The sequence below is a fragment of the Hakea prostrata genome, chromosome 7 (genome assembly GCF_041222555.1).
Source record: "Hakea prostrata isolate BN-2017 chromosome 7, UWA_Hpros_2, whole genome shotgun sequence".
In the NCBI taxonomy this organism is placed as follows: domain Eukaryota; kingdom Viridiplantae; phylum Streptophyta; class Magnoliopsida; order Proteales; family Proteaceae; genus Hakea; species Hakea prostrata.
In genome coordinates this window covers 20,274,944-20,292,609 of record NC_142606.1, presented here as the reverse complement: position 1 = coordinate 20,292,609, position 17,666 = coordinate 20,274,944, and the positions used below count along the sequence as shown (strand labels likewise).

At 37.7% G+C, this 17,666-nt stretch overlaps 1 protein-coding gene across 3 annotated transcripts in view; it reads right to left on the bottom strand.

Annotated features, from left to right (window-relative positions):
- The window catches only part of LOC149010425 (uncharacterized), a 35,393-nt gene that overhangs the window by 4,590 nt on the left and 13,137 nt on the right, over positions 1 to 17,666 (bottom strand). For 2 of the 3 annotated variants that reach the window (XM_089163249.1, XM_089163250.1), the window contains exons 3-17: positions 15,524 to 15,682; positions 10,317 to 10,382; positions 10,147 to 10,236; positions 9,665 to 9,973; positions 9,377 to 9,474; positions 8,298 to 8,333; positions 7,717 to 7,837; positions 7,352 to 7,588; positions 7,074 to 7,169; positions 6,825 to 6,890; positions 6,633 to 6,671; positions 6,395 to 6,529; positions 5,723 to 6,084; positions 5,108 to 5,201; positions 388 to 582 (exon numbers count right to left, since the gene is read on the bottom strand). In XM_089163249.1, the coding sequence (XP_089019375.1) occupies positions 388 to 582; positions 5,108 to 5,201; positions 5,723 to 6,084; positions 6,395 to 6,529; positions 6,633 to 6,671; positions 6,825 to 6,890; positions 7,074 to 7,169; positions 7,352 to 7,588; positions 7,717 to 7,837; positions 8,298 to 8,333; positions 9,377 to 9,474; positions 9,665 to 9,973; positions 10,147 to 10,236; positions 10,317 to 10,382; positions 15,524 to 15,682 (2,103 nt within the window). Of the gene's footprint in view, positions 1 to 387; positions 583 to 5,107; positions 5,202 to 5,722; positions 6,085 to 6,394; positions 6,530 to 6,632; positions 6,672 to 6,824; positions 6,891 to 7,073; positions 7,170 to 7,351; positions 7,589 to 7,716; positions 7,838 to 8,297; positions 8,334 to 9,376; positions 9,475 to 9,664; positions 9,974 to 10,102; positions 10,237 to 10,316; positions 10,383 to 15,523; positions 15,683 to 17,666 lie in introns of those variants that run through there. The other variant, XM_089163251.1, reaches the window with a different exon arrangement.

Here is a 17,666-nt window from a genome sequence, read left to right as displayed (position 1 = left end):
CATTATATGAAAGCAAAGCTACCGTTTCTTGACTCTAGCACATGTTTTCACAATAACGACCCCACTGCTAGCAAGGAATTGATCACTTCTTACAATAGAAACAAATAAAGAGGTCCTTTTTTACCTTACTTTTCAGTTCAAAAAAAAAAAAAAAGGCGTTTGGGATTCTAAACCATGGATAACATCACCTCAATGACTTTGAATCATGTTGGTGCCAAGAAAGTCCATTGTTTCAGATGTTATAAAAGCATGTCATAAACTACAGCAATGGATGACTAATAATACCAAAAAAAATCTTAATTGATTTTCCCCCCCTCTTTCTATTGGTTGGGTCTGAAGGAAATAGAGGAGTGCTATGGTGCATCTTTCATATATAAGTTCACTTGCCTGATTATTGCACAATATCTCGATCGAAGGTTTTAGCTTCTGCCAGGTCTTCGAGCCAGGCCGGAAGGAAATATCAGCCCCAGGGGTCGACAGTTGTGAGTGACCAACACCCATTGCTGGAGGAAATGTTCCATCAGAATTTGCACCATCCAATGGTTTATCAAGGACCATTTTTTCTACGACATAGTTGATAACCTGCAGGCACAAAACCAAATGTCTATGTAATACCGATTGTACCCAGACAAGTAAAAGGTACAACACATGGATTACTTAACAAACTTATAATTGAACACTGCCAGCATCAAATCCATGGTAATTTGAATGCACAAATTATTCATACATGGCAAAATATACCTACAAACAAATACGAAAATAAATAATACATTTTCATATGTAATGTAGACCATGTAGCGCAATATAATTTACACAACAGATGTCCATATTCAATAATAAAATATACTGATAGCCAACTGCTCTATTTCATGCACAAGGCACTCTTTCAAAGTGTCTGATACCGCAAGTCTAATTCATGCATCACTACTTGGGACACTAATTTAAACATACCAAGTCATGTAATACAAGGACGAACCTACAAGGAAGACTTGAAGTTCTGAAGATGTGACTTACATTACACAAAACCCCAACCATGGCTCAAAATCTCATTTCAGTAGCTCAAAATCTCATTTCAGTAGGGCCATTTCAGCTGGTCAGAAAATTAGCCAAATACCAAATGTTTCATGGAAATAGTGAGTTCTTGCTTTGCCATTTCATGTACCAATCAGCGAAGATGACCGATATTTCAACGAAACAGTGCATTCCTATGACCAAAATTAAAGAAACCTTGCAGGGAAACAGTGCTGATTCTAGGCTTTGCCTCTAGTTTTGTCTCAAACCTGTTAAAACTTTAGCGACTTTTTTACTACGATCCATACTTAAATGAAACGGCAGACAGAAATAATGGAGTAGTTTAGGAGAAATTCTTTACTTATTCTTTTATTTTGAGTCATAATATTAATGAGGATTTGACAGCAAATCTTAGTTGGCAATCCTTCTAATTGGGAATCCAAATATTGTCAAAGGGCAAACCCAGTGCCGAAAGCTTCCACACAAGCAGGGTCCCAAGAGGCAATTTTCCTATGCAACCTTACCCCCAGCAAATTTTTCCTGCAACGCTGTTTCGATGCCTTGACCTCAGACTACAACTGTGGTCCACCCACCATTGCGCCAAGGCTGCCCCTAGGAATCAAACATTGTTGGGAATCCTCAATAGACATTGAATTTCTATTTTTTCTATCCAGCCATTAGGCTATATATTTAACAGCCCTTAAGAGCCAAATTTGATTTATTGAACAAGAATTTTGCTATGAGCAGAAGCTAGATTTGAGAGGGCCATTGTGTCTCCTAAACCCCTACCATCAAATTCTCCAGCATTCCCCAAACCTTCCCTACTAGATCTCATGAAGCTTCTTCTAGTTGATTGTCACTCTCTGCAATACCTGAAGAAAAAGTTCAATTAATCAAGCTGCTGGTCAAGAGTACCTTCAATAAATAGTAAGTCAAATCATCACCAACCCTATATCTTCTGCAAATCCCCTAAATCATAAACCCTAGCCTCTCCCCAATCTCTGTACACCATCCACAAGCCCACACTTCCAAAGATCAACCCAATCATCAGAATTGCCCCCAAGCCCCCCCCCCGGGGGTTGGATTTAATTCTCCTTACCACAAGAGGAGCTCAATACAAGTTGTAACCCATTCTGACCAGAAACCCTACATTTCTCATCTTCGCCCTTCCAAAAACCTTGGACCAAACCCTGATTTCCTGCTACTTCAATTTCAGCAATATTCCACCATCATGATGTCATCAAACCTTCACTATTAGATTCCCCTACACCACTTAGCCCTACCAAACCCTAACCCTACTTTGATCTAAAACCCCATTCTTGACCTAACCAAATTTACTAGTTCATCTCAAATCCTGGTTATTGGCTTCTCTAGGTATGTCTTTTCAATCTTGAACTACATTAGAAGATCTAGGGGAAATTGGTGAACAATATAGTCATCAGGCTCAGACTGGTAAGAAACAGCAACACAATTAGGGGGGAAAAACACACGATAAAAAGTAAAAGAAGAGAGACCTAGGCCAGTAAAATGTCCAAGGCTGCGTTCATCTCCATTCTCAAATGAAGAAACAACTTTGTTTCATTCCAGTACTCAAACTAATACTAAGTTAAAGCCTTTATATCCAGAGGGCTAAAAAAAATACTCTTTAATTACTGTGGCTTCAGTTTGGAGTTTGAAAAACATATTTTAACTCAAGAGTCTTAGATAAAAATATGGTAGCTAACTCAACATAGACTTTCCCCTGAAATTATGGAAATGCCAAGGAAAACTTTTTTGAGAGAGAGCCACCAAAAACTGCCATGACTTATATTTATTGTATTGGCTTACATTGTCAATCATCTCCTTGTCTTCAGCTGATGTATTCAACTTCGAAAAAGAAAACATTCTTTTCCAAAAGGTCATTTCTGTTTCTAACGGACTATGTGATGCAGTTCAGCACCTTAAAAACAGCCTCAGGTGTAGGAATTCCTCCCTCAATCAGCATCAAAATTTTGGGCCAAGGATTAGATAATATTATTTTTAGTTGAAGTTAATCTTATTTTACAATTGTAATCTTGGACTTGATAATGAGTTGTAGTAATAAGTCCTACATCTAGTTTTGATTCCTAGACTCTAATTTCAAATTGAAGTATTACTAAGAATCCTAATTAGACTCTATGTTCTTATTTACTTTTGTGCAGACATAGGGCTACACGTATGTAACAGCCCCTAAGGAGACAACCGTAATTTGATGACCAAGAGTTAAAATGAGTATAGCTTGGCCCTCTGAGAGCTATTCAGCTTTCCCATCCCCTGCATCAAAATTTTCAATTTCCCCTAAGCTGCCAAGTTTAATCTCTATGAAGACTCTTCATGGTTGCCAGAATTTCTTGCAAATTCAAGGATCATTATTCAAAATGAGCGGCAATACAAACATCAGTGAGTTGAATGAATCCCCAGCCCCAATTCTACTCCTAATCTTCTAAATCAGAAATCCAAATCCCATTTTCCACCCATTGATTTTCTTTCACTCACGCAATTACTCATTCACATACTAAACTAACCATCAAAATATCCCCAAACCAGGTTTTGAATACCCTCTCATCCCCTTAGCCTTCGATCCTAGCAAATTCAATTCGGTCCAGAAAGAAGCCCTAAACTTCAAAATCCATATCTAACCTTTTAATTTCATAGATCCAAAATCACTTCATCCAATAATAAAAGAATTTCCAAACATTGACCATATCATCTTCTAACTAAAAATTTATAATCATCACTCAATCTCCATTCCTGTCCAATCCAACCATTAAAATGTTAACTTTCCCTCATCTCAGTTCTTCCTAAGAAACCAAGTTTTTCACCCAGCACAAACTAACCATCAATTCACCTCCATACTTGGATCAAATCTCCCACACACCCATTGCAACCTTGATATTAATAGCAGCCTGATATGACCATTAGAAACCCTAGATTCCTCTTAGATCTCTTTTCAGAAACCTGGGAGCAAAACCTTATTTGCTGTTTCTTCAATTTCAGCAATATTCCACCATCTGTGAAACCCCAAAGTTTCATCAATAGCCTTCGCTACACTCGCTTGACACAACTCTACCATCAAACCTCAGGTCTTGCCAACCCTAAAATTTGACCTTCCCAAGCTTACCAGTTCAACCTAGATCCTGGATATTGGGCTCCTAGTTAGTCTCCTACCAGACTACGACTACAGCTCGAAGTCAACAGATATGACCTTATATGAGTGGAATGGTAGAACAAGACTCATGAAGCCACAATAAAAAGTTTATGACAAGACTTGGTGATTCAATTATCAACAGTTACCTTACCTTTATATCTGATAGTTGCTTGTTGTATAATATCAAGGATTGAGAATACCAAAAGCATCATATACATTTTGATGTTAATTGACAGGACCAATTTTTTGAATTCCAAATCAGAACACTGTAAACTGACACAAACACAAGAACATGCTCAATTTATTAGATATTAACTCGGCAACACTTGAACACAACAAAAAAATTCAACTCATTAGACACGAAAAGTGGCTGTAGGTCAGCAATTCAAAGTCAAGGACACACAAGCAGATACCAAACACAGAGATCAAATTTGGTTTCATAAGCTGGATTAAATATGATATGGTGTAAAGTGAATCTATTCTTACTTTCTTCATTTTTTGGTGCAATAGTTTTAAGCATTTCACATTCATACGAATGTATACAAACATACTTAAGAATCTAGGTAAGGGAAGATTAATACAACTAACATTTCTCTGAGTGTTTTGGCAGTAAAAAGCAGCCTCCAAACAGATCTTAAAACCTGTATTGACATTCTTCAAAATTCCCAGATTGAAAACTATTATCAATTGTTTTGCGTGCATTTTTTGCTTGCATTCTTCAACAGCATTGCTTTCATGAGTACACACTACACCATTCAAGATGGTTATTCTGTGCATCGGTTAGCATATCCAATATCCTATTCCAACTAAAAGATTGTCTTCAGGTTACAGGCATCCAAAACTTCCAGGCAAACCATCTCAACTACCACAGATGGTGGCTGAACCCAATACTGAATTCACTATCTCATGTACCAAAGATAAAACACTTACTTTATGTATTCGCAATATCCGAGGTGCACTGAGCTTTCCCTGTGTGACAATTTGGACAGTAGATCCTTCACAAGGTTGTAAGTAAAAGCTGCACCTGCAGACAAATAACACGGAGAGAAACTGTCTTAAGCTACAAAAAGAAAACAAGTGACATAACTGCTAGCATAATATTGTCACAGACACTGCTAAGGCAAGCAATTATTTTCCTATCGAGATCTACATTTTCATCCCTTTTGCTGCTCTTTTTCCCCCTGCTCCACAACAGAAGCCAATATATATACAGTTCGCAACAACCAACTAAGCTGGCCAGTAATAGGGATTTCTCCTTATTAATTTTCCCTTTTCTAGGGAGTGTGCTACAGCTCTTTTAGACTTCGCCAAGCAAATATTGGCTTGTCTGGTAAAAGCACAAAGGGACGACAAAACATTACTATTCCCACCTAATCATTAGCTTATCTGAATGCAATAAAAATGCCTTTTGGAAGTAGTACACATCTTCCACACGATCACAATAAGCAGCAAATCATTCCAACACAAGTAACATAAAGAATAGCAACCTAATCAATTGATTTTCACATTAATGTGCATATAAAAAGCAGTTGGTCAGATTATTACTTGGTATTTTCTTTTGGTGGCAATCGATTATTCAAAACACATTCAATGCACCACCATGGTAAATCCTTGTCATCTTCAGTACCATCAAACGCAGTGATCTTCTTTCTCCATGGGCCTCCATAAGAGCCCTCAGTAATTATAGAAGGAGGTGAAACTGTTGAAAACTCAAATGGTCCGTAAACTATTGAGTCATTTTCTGCATTGCCATCAACATCAACTCTCGAATGGGAATGATTTCTAGCAGAAAAATCCTTCCCTGATGTAACATCACCATTGGCTGAAGCTTGTGATGTTATCCTTTGCCTTCTTTTGGCTAACCAATGAACCAACAAACCTTTAAGTGTCTCACGTGCTAGATTGACCTGCAGCACCACATCCACATGCAAGTCAATACAATAGAAGGTTGGCCCTCAATCTAGAACAAGTGATTGATATACTTACCATTCAAATGAATCTACATATTATACTAGAGAATTTACTAGCGATTGACTAGCATGCATAAAACGTACAAATTGGAGCCGTCCAGCAACTACACGATTACCACTCTCATAATAATCAACAAATACTAGAGTTTTACGAGGCGCCCCCTAATGTTAGAAGCATCCAAACAAAAGACAATAGCCAAAGAATACATCTTAGGTTCTAGAATGACCTGTGAAAAGTTTTGATTACCTTGTCATCCTCAGATTTCACAGGAATGTTAAGGTCAGCCGAATACATTTCAGCAGAAAAGCATTGTGGTGTGTCCAGATGGATGGCCAAGCTTCCAAGCCTAGTATCTGTAGTGAACCATGCAGGAATACTCACCTGGAGAACCAAAATACATAAAACACAATAATGTCCCAAAAAAATCTTAACAATAGAACTACCAACTAGGAAGAGCAGAAAAGGAAGAAAAGATCATTCATACCATCTCAAATAGTTCTTCCTTCTTCTCTTCAAATGAAACCTGCAATTAGACATCATGAGTGTAAGTACTATATAGCTAACCTACTAAAAGAAAGTTTCTCTGTTAAAAAAAATTAAAAAAAAAAGAAGAAGAAGAAGAAGAAGAAACTATTCAAGAACTGTCTAGTCAATGCAACATATTTATTTTACGAACCTTGCCATAATCCTCAATCACAATTCCCCTGGTGATCTCCCATAACTTAACTGAGTCCGCTGTATCCTATCAAAGATAAGCAACAAAAAAATTATGGAATAGCTATAGATAATTAAATGATTTGAAGTGCTAGACTCAATCACAATAGGTATTTACACCCAAATAAATAAATAAATAAATAAATATATATATATATATATATATATATATATATATATCATATATATAGCATTTAGAAGACACGGGCACCTTAGTGAGGATATGCCGTCTGTTGTTTAAAATTTCATGCTGAACGATTCCTGGGGTTCCAGGAATTGTAAATGACGATTCTTTGTAAACAGGTGCCTGCAAAAATGTCAAAGAGTTGATACTATTCATGCCAAACAAAGTAACAATCACATGCCCAAAAAAATCGCTGAATTCAATGTCTAGCATAAGCATAACATAGAAGGAAATTAGTTTAATATGAAAGAAGGGTGTCAGCTGCATTATTGATATATTTAATAAATAGGGCATGCATGACTCACGGGAGTGGATCCTTCTAAGCAAGCTCTTGCCCTGGAAAAGGACAAATTGCCAGCCAAAAATGAGCTGCCTTTTTGAAAAACCATCTGCGGGTTACGTCCATCCGCTGGCCACATGCTTACTGAAGAATCTGTTGTTGCAACCCATATGCTATCATCATGCAATGCAAGTTGCAAAATAGGATGTTCTTTGGTGCAAAGCAGCACGCTCTCTCTTGTTGCCAAGTCAGTTAGGTACAACTGAAACAACATCCAGAATTGTACACACACACAAAAATGAGTATATCAATTCAAAAAAATATTTAAACAAGAAAAACTAAGTGAATCATCCAAAAGAAGACAAAACTCCTCTGGGAAAAGTTACATACAGAAAGATCCCTCCCACCACTATAAACATGGCTGAATGTTGGAGTGCTAGCAAGCGCCCAAACGGAGTCTGTATGCACAGCATAGGAATGTACACAACGCTGCTGACCAAGATCCCATAGTCTAAAAGAAAGAAAAAGGGAAAAAGAAGGGGGGGTAAGGAGTTGGGGAAGAAACAGGGGAAATTAATCAACACATGCAGCATTAGGCCTATTTCCTTTTTCTTTCTTTATTTTTTCAAGATATGCATATCCAGTGTCAACAGCTCTGCTAAAACTGAATACAACTGTTCTCACATAGAGAAAAACTCTAGCCCTACAGAATAAAATCCTTTTTTGTTTTGACATAATAACATCTATATTGAAAATGAGAATTTTGTAGAGGAAAGTAAAAACCACAAATCACAGATCTTTTCAAACCCCAAACCATTATAATTTATAGTGACCTTGCAATTGCTCACTATGGAGTCAAATAAATGGTCAAAGTGCCAAGAACTAAACAAACATATCAAGAAATTATAAAAGTTGCAAGAGTTTGGATTAAAAAACTGGTTAAGAATATTCTAAGAAATAAGAAAAGTTACCTGATCATAGAATCAGAGGATCCTGATAAGCAAAATCTGCAACAGAAGAATGGAAACAATCGGTAGGTTATGTATATAACAACAAAAAACTGTATATATTGTCAACAAGAGTCCCAAACAACTGTACCTATGACTAACTCGTATTTCCTAATCCAGGTAAATTTTGTTTTAGCACTCCATTGAGGAGGGGGGCACACACTATCCAATTCATGTAATAAGCATTTCTGGAAAGTAGTAATAGAAAGTAAAAAAACTAAATGGAGTCATGCAATATAACTCTAGTCCTTCTTCAATAGTCAGGTAAAAAATTTGGGAAGGTTAGATAGAGAATAGAGGAGTCTTTTCTGAGCAGAGCAGTTTGGCATGTAAATATCTCTACAGTTTTTTTAGCTTTTTGCCAATAGATTATTACTCCATATCCCACACTCCACAGCCAAAAAAAGTCATGTTTGTCAAGAGGGATTTACAAAATGGAGAACTTAGATGTGGATGAACCAACGATCATGACATGACATCTGTTGCTGAGGCGCAACTGACAATTTCCATTTAGAAGTGAAAACATTTGTGACAATTAAGGATGTCAAAAACAGGTGAGAAAATGATGACATGGATGTAGAACAAACACACACACACACACACACCTCCAAGTAATGATCTTATGAAAATTCAGGACTTAATGGAGACAACATAAGTCAATGAGACTGATACGGTACCCAGGAAGGAAGTAATAATTGATATTTTAAGAGAAAATTTGAATCACAATAGAACACAATAGAGAACAAGATTCCTGAGGACAAGAAAGAATGTAAAGTTAATGATTTGGCAGAAGGTATCACCACAGCTGAAATGAAATGGAAGAAAAGGATTGATGAAGCCAGCCATGAATATACTGGACCTTCTGGAAATAGGATTGCTAGAAAGTGCATGCAGAGAAAAAAATTTAAAGCCCTTATTTTCACAAATGAAGCACTTGGTATGCAGAACTCCTCTTGTTTCATGTGAATGAACACAATCAATTAAACCAAGATCACAGACGAAAAAACACTTCTACCCAATAGAATGAAATTCCAGTGACCAACCTCCCAGTAGGATCCAGCAGCAGAGCCCTTATGTTATCTGTGTGCCCCCTTAACTTCATAGTCTTTGAACCAGTTCTAGGATCCCAAACACGCACAACCTACAGAAAACAGTGGATTACTTGGGTAGAAGATACTCTAAAGAGTAGTTGTCTTCAATTTCTAAAGCATTAACTAACCAATATGATGAAATCAAGGAAAATGTAAATACAAATATAGGTAATGGCTATGATAATAGACAAGCAAGCATTGGAATGGGAACTAGGAGATAACATCAACCATCAAACGTACCTTCTCAGTTCCACCAGAAACAAGTAGGCTTCCATCATCATTCATTGCCAAAGCATAGACAGACTCTTTATGGCCCTTAGCAGCAATAGGACCATAACCATGTGACTGTATCGGGTGGGGTGAAATGCTACTGCTTGAACCAATAGAACGTAAACTCGTGGAAGGCAGCCCAGAATTCCCAGTACCAATTAGGCCATTTGAACTATCCTCTTCCATTGCATCAGTAGATTTCATGACTGGAACTAGTGCTGCTTCAAGGTCCCAAATGAAAACCTCCCCACCAAGGCCACCAGAGGCAACAATATTGCTCTAAAATGCATGACACTACAAAAGGATCAGAAACTCATTGAAACCATGCAAAAGGATCAGAAACTCATTGAAACATCCCGCACCATGATATCCAATTGAAATATAAACAATATATCTGACAAAATTTACCATCATGTAGAAAATTAAGGACCTTGGACTGAGAAAGAAATTACATTTTTCTGGGTTGATGCAAGACAAGTAACATAGTCAGAGTGTTGGCGGAGAGTTTTAGTACAAGTCCCATCAGACAAGCAATTCCATGTCTGAAGTATCCCAACAGAACAAATACATTAGTACTACAGCAATGACTGAAAACCAACATACGATACTGAAGAAAACAAACCTTGACAGTGGTGTCTGAGGAGCATGACACTAGGATGTTATCACCTGCAAGGACTGCATCATTGACCTACACAACCAGAAGAATTATATTATAACTAATTAACGTAAAAGCAGCATATTGAACATCCAAAGCTTGAAAATATGAAGGAATCATCTCGAAACGGGGGGAAAAAAAGAAAAACCAGAACATAGAGAAACTGATAAACTCTAGAGCATGAAGAAATGTCCATTGACATCTGCAGTTGAACAGAAGTAACAGAACATAGTGGACGTACATTTCAATTACCATGGTTTAAAAACTCAGCAAGATCTCAAATATATCAGCAATCTTGACCATCTCAAAACAGACTAGCATACAAAAAAAAAATTGAAAAAAAATGCATTTGTTTTGAAAACTTCAATCGAGATCGGAAATATTTCAAGAATCTCAATGAAATCTTGAATATTTCAATTACATCAACCTCCTCATTAGGCAGTCGGACTCAAGTATTGTATTGATGGACCTGGAAGTTGAGACATGTAAGGCTAGGGTAGTAAGATGTCTATGGCATGTACTTGGGTTGGTCTCTAGGTAATAGGCATTATAAGCACTTCATTATATCTTGTGGTTTACAATAGAAACTATAAGTCTTTAAATAATTCCAAAAGTTATTAAGGTGTTGCATGGGGAATGTTACCTTCAAAGTTAAACGACTACAGCTAAACAAGGATGCAAAACAAAACACCAAATTGTGCTTTATTTTAACAAACTGAATGCTAAAATAAGGTACTAAGCCTCAAACAAGCTTCACAATTGACAGGGGCCATGACATCTTGCTTCGCTAGAATTTGCCAAGATGCAATGGCAAGTTCATAATGAAGAGTGGCCATGATAGAGGAAATGCAAGCAAGAATCATACTTGGGATCTTATCTCTCTCCCTACAGAAAAAGACCGATGGGATGCATATCGGTGTAAACAAACAGTTGTGCAAAGTGCTTACAAAACAGTGGATCAGTATAAAGCCATGGATTAACTACTAGGGAACCTCTGCACCTATTGCAAAACTGAATATGTTTGGGTTTCTCCCATGCGCTGACAAGTTGGGCTAGGATCTACAGCATCTTGATGTTAAAAGTGCTTTCTCATGTTAAACTGAAAGAGAAGACATATATGGATGTTCTTCAAGGACTCTCAAACAAAGAAACCCAAGGGAAGGTGTGCAGGCTAAAGCATGGATTATATGGGCTGAAGCAATCCCTAGACCATGGTTTGGGTGTTTCCACAAGAACTATGATCATACTAGGGTACACTCATAATCATACCTTGTTCACCACATGATCTAGTGAACAGATCATTGTTCTCACTGCCTATGCCAATGTCACCGTCCTTACTAGGAATGACACAACTGAGATAGCAAAATTTAAATCCTACTTGGGCCAAGAATTTGAAATTGAAGACTCGGGCAGCCGTAGTGCTTCCTTGGAATTAAAGTTGCTTGTTCTTCCAAGGGAAACTTCCTATCACAAAGGAAGTAAACCTCCAGATTCTTCATTAGAGACTGAGATGCTTGGTTATCACCCGGTTGATATCTACTCAAGGTTGAACAGACATGAAGGGCAGACAATAAATAAAGGAGGCTAATCAACTTGTTGGAGATTGATATTCTCTACTACACCAGGAATTGCTCATCTTGTAAGTCTGATGAGTTAGTATATGCACGATTCACACTCTAGTCATTTAGCTGTTGTGTCTTGCATCTTGCGGCATCTAATGTCAGCCCTAGGAAAAGGGTTCCTTTTTCTCGTCACAATCACATATTTATAGAAGCTTTGACAGTTGCTGATTGGGTAGGGACTCCAGATAACTCCAGGTCTACATCTGGCTACTGTTCCTTTGTAGGAGGAAATTTTGTGACCGAGCGCCTTGTTAGTAGATTTGTGTATTCTATGCATACTATGTGTATCCATATTCCATACATATAACCGAAACATATTATAACATATAATACTGCATTCTTAATGTGTTTGTGTGTGTATATACATAGACACACAAAACTTGCAATTTTTAAGAAAGAGCCTGTGTTTTACACGTATACCAAGGATCAAAACTAAGCGCAGAAAAATGGCAAAAACAGAACCCCTGTTGTGATCTTCTCCTCTGCAAGAAGTGATCTCCTGGCCATCATCCTGATCTTCTCCTCTTTGAGAGGCTCCATATCCTAGCCATGTCCCATTGCAGAAACAATTATAATGGTGGAATTGTGGGAAAGGTCTGAAGCACTGTCCAGTGACCAGTTTGAATATGTAAGCTCAAAGGTAGCTAATAAGACCAAACATGCAAAGAAAAGGCTGAGTATGTGTAGTAAGTGCACCACAAACCTCATGAGATTAAACAAACAGGTATGTCAGCTAAGTGCTAACCGTTGACTGTAGTGATTTTTTTTTAACTAATAAACAATCACAGATTTAGACTTCAGATCACTATCCTTGGTTCTGAAATTCTGATTTGCCAACCATTTGCAGGCTCGGAGCAACGACTACAGCCTGGTATTGGTGCTTTCTGAGTTCTCAGTATTTTTTAATTTTAATAAGATTTTTAATTGTTGTATTGTTCGGACGTGTTCTCATTGAAAAAAACAGCTTGATCATTGTTCATACCTTCAGGTGGTGAGGAATTTCCTCTGGGACCTGGTTGTTGCCCTATAATCAGACAGAAGGAATTAGCCTAATTCGGATTATCTCAGAACACATCTGTCAAGTGGACTATTGGGCATGGTTACTGGACATTGCAAAAAGGAACAATAAAAATGAAGCGAAAAAGAAAAGATTCTCTTATTAGGCCATTCAAAAGTGAAAGGGGGGGGGAGTGGGACATTCCTCCTCCACGTTACAAATTGCAAATGGACTCACTGACTTACTACCCTATAATTTACCATAATCATTACCCATTATGATACAATGAGATGTAATAGACGATATAATGTTGTGTACATTTCGTTGTGGGGTTTCCTTTTGATAAATACTAATGTTTATGCCCTATAATTTTGTTTATTAGGTTGCAAATGTCTCTCACATAGGTCTGTGTTTTACTTGAAGAGAAACTGTCAAACACAACCATCATTGCTGCACACATTTTATATTTTTATCGTGCTGGCATTTATTTAAGTATTTTTGCCGTCTATTCAGTTTAATCTCTGTACACATGCCCATATGACAGTCATGAGTCATCACTGAACCACTAAATAAGACTTACTCTACCCAGAAACAAGTCATGCTTGCTCATTGTAGTACCATGGCAGAGTTAAAAGCCATGGTACATTGCATATGTAAATTGTTATGGCTCATGGACCTTCTGCAAGACCTTGGTTTTAGCACCAACTCACCTTTGATGCTTTTATGTGGTAGCAATTCTGCTGATGGTATCAACCAAAACGCAATTCACCATGCCAGGAAAAAGCATGTGAAAACATACTATCTTCGTATCAAGGAAAAGCTCGATCAAGGAGTTAAGTGTGTCTCATACATCAGTCCAATGATCAGTTTGTAGGTTGATGTTTTCACTAAAGGACTGAGAAATAAAAGTATTTTATTTTATTTTATTTTGTGCAAGTTGGGCATGTGTGGTATCTATGCACCAATTCAAGGGAAAGAGTTGCAAATTGTAATGTGAGTTTAAAGGTGTTCTAGATATACTTGTAATCAAGGAAGGAAAAATCAGCAAAATATAGCCGAGTTTTGGAGCTTAGCAATATGCAATCTGCGGCAATACAAAATTTACCAAAAATCAGTGATAAAATCGCTGAAAATATCGCAAAATATGATATATTGCCGATAATTTTAAAAATATCGCGATAAATTGCGAAAGTATCAATCTTCTCGGTTTCTCATCTTCTTTCTCTCGACTTTTTTATCTCAGGAACAGACCAGCTGTCCTCTGAGTTGCAGAGCAACAAAGGTAGCAAGCAGTGGAAATACGAATACCTTGCTCGTGAAAATACGAATACATTCCTTTTGTATTGATCCTTCTCCTCTTCTGAGTTGCAGACTTGCAGATCGTTCTCTTCATTTAGATTTTTCCTTGGAACCCTTTTGATTGTCGACATCTCAACAAAATTGAAAGCAAACACAGAATATGGAAACGTAAAGAGCTAAAGAAAGTGTAGGTTAAGGACGTAAAGAAAGGATTTGGTTAGTAAATCCCTCTTCATCCACAAGATTGAAGATTGAAGAAATTGATGAGGGAGTTAGGTAGAAGAAAGCAAGATAACCACTGCCGGCAAGAAATAGATCAGAAGGCCTACCGCCTTCAGAAGGTAACACACCTCTACCACCGTTAGGGGATAGGATTTGTTCTTTCACCACCAGATGATTCCACTTCTTCTGAATTTTAAGCACTTGCAATGACACTTGTACCTCTTTCTGGTGGTGGAGAACCCATTAGAGTGTTCCAAGAACAACCATGATTACAAATTTCTGTGATTCTTCTTCTCCTTCCTCTCGCACCTTTCTTTCTCTTATCATCCCTTTCTCTCTCTATTATTGGCGAACCACCGTCTGCTGCTACTCCGTTCATCCCTCTCGCCGGTTTTTCTGTAGTCGGTAAAAATATCACTGACATATTGGGCCTGTTTCGCCGGGGGCGAAACCCCGAAACCAGGCAATATTCCGTACCATGCTAGTAGTTACCATTTTCTCCTTACTATAAATAGAACACCACTGTGCTCTCCTGAGAAACAGGTCATTATTTAAATCTCTTCCATTAGAAACCTTCTAACAAAGCTGAGGGAATTCAAAGGTAGTTAAACAACCTAAAGTTAAAAAGAATTAACTAAGCCTAATCCCTGTTCATATTTTAGGCCCATTAAAACACACGGGGTCCAAGGCGCAACACATACTAACCCAACCCATAGCACATCCAATATACTAAGCAGTATAGGTGACTTGTCTAGTCAGAAACGCACCTCGAAATGAGCAACAAGGGAACAGCCTTAGGGCTTAACATAATTTGCTAATTGCCATCCATCACTTGAGAATTTTTTTTTTCTTATTAACATAACTATTCAAGTATTTTATGCATTGACTAACCATGGAAAAAGCGTGCTAGTTGATGCTTTGCTTTTTAGTCAAACAGAGCACTCCATGTCACTACTACTATGATCATTTTGGTTTTGACCGAAGTATAGATATAGATTTTTTTTTAAAATCAAAATAAGGGAAAGAAAAGATACCCAATCAACATGAGACTCAAATGTAGCAGAGCAGGTCGCAGTATCCTCAGCCAGAGCCCACCTCTTCAGAGTTCCATCTCGGCTTCCAGTAAAAAGATAATCACAATCATCAGGTACTGGGGTCCTTAATACCGCCAAGCAATTTACACCTGCACAATGCTGAAAATAGACAACAAGTGAGATTAAAGTGTATAGCTAACCAAAGAACTGCAACTTATGATTAGAATCTTATCCCAGCATACAAGGAAAACACTTTTCCTGTTCCTCATCAAAAACAGTAACTTGGGGTAAATAAATAAAGAGAACCACAATGCGGAGGCCCTCTGGGATTTCCAGGAAAGTAACAAACCAAAAGCAATTCCCTTTTTTCAATGATCAAACCGAATTGCATTAATTAGGAACCATTACACAGAATCAGTAACTTTTACATCCATCCCCTCTCCAGAGGATAGTTCCACTAGAGACATGCCATCATAACTCAGAAACCAGTAATTTAACTCCATATTATCCAACAATTTAAAAGCTGCAGACGCAGTTTTACACTTTTACTTAAGATGTCTAAAAACAAGGGGTGAGTTTAAGAGGCCACTGAGATTTAGTTGGGGCCGGGAGGAGATCAAAAACAGCTTGCTTGCTACATCATATCTCATCAACATGGCACTAGAGAAACTAGAGAAGTTGTGCCTGATCTAATCTCCTCTAGATGCAGCAAATCTTGGCATCCGAAAAATGAGACCCTGACCACCCATAGCTAATGGCTGGAAAGGATCCACCAAAAGTTCCATAAATCCGAACAGACTTTTTAACCCATGGCACACGTTAAAATGGTTGAGTGAACAGAACCTAAAAACGACAAGAGATCATAACTAATATAAGAAGTAGATCTAGCATTAGTGGAGGAGTTTTGTAAGGGCGATATTAATATAATTTCATTAAAAGGTATAATTTTCTTGTTAATATCTTTGATTTTATTCTCTTTGTAATATTCCTACACAGGGAAGATTTGATTTGTTCTATTTTTGGAAAGTTATTAGTATAAATAAAGAACCTACTGAGTCTCTCTGACACAAGTCAGGATTTCTCAAACCTTTTAACAAATACTGACAGAGATGGTGACAATGAACGACTCCAGAACATTGACTTCATCTTTCCTCCTTGCACTTTTGACAAACAGTCCCCTAGGCATGAGGATTTCATCTCCACCAGTCCTACCATACCAGAGTTTTGTCTTGGAGGCAGTACTAGCAGTAAGGTATCTACTACTTCCTCCCCAGTGCAAGATGTGAGGACAAGTCCACCCCATAGATATCCAACACATCAAACTAGGAGCATTTGATCAGCACATTCATCAGGAGATGAATGCTTCCAAGGAGGGGAGAACCGATGTGAACATAAAATTGCCCCTTGGCCAAAACCCTAAGTGGCGCCCACGTGATGCACCTAAAAAGCCTCCCTAGGCTGGCTGAACCGTATAAGAGGGGAATTTGGGGCATTTTCTGCTCTATTTAGTTGCTGGAATTAAATTCTAGTTTAATTCTAGAGTCCAATTTGGTTAAGAAGTCGTGATTTCAGTTAAGTAGTTGAGTCCTTAGTTCTTTTAAACTCTCACACGCAAGGTTTAAAATACCCCACGATACTATACGATACTTGCCGATACATATCCATATTTAACCCAACCGATACGATACATCTCGATACGTCTCTCCATTGAATTACACTAAAATACATTAGCCAGAGCGATACAATACTCGATACAAGACAATACGTCTCTTAAAATCACCTGACCGATACGATACTCGATACCAATACTTTAAACCTTGATCACACGTGTCAATTATAATTTTAATTAAACAGAATTTGGCATGTGCTTATTAGAGTTTTAAGTTATTTAAACTTTTATTTCAGCATGTGTCTATTAGGGACCCTTAGATCCTTTAATTTTCAGTCCAATGTTGTGATTATTGTGGTGGGACCCTGATCTATAAAGGGATCTCACTTAGTGTTGAGTTCTTTTTAGTAGGCTATAAATTAAGGCCTACTCTTTCTTTGTAAGTTAGATCTGATTATGTGAATAAGAAATTGAGTTTTAGAGGACCATGATTTCTGTTTGAGGGGGCCACGGCAGATTTTGATAAAGTATTCT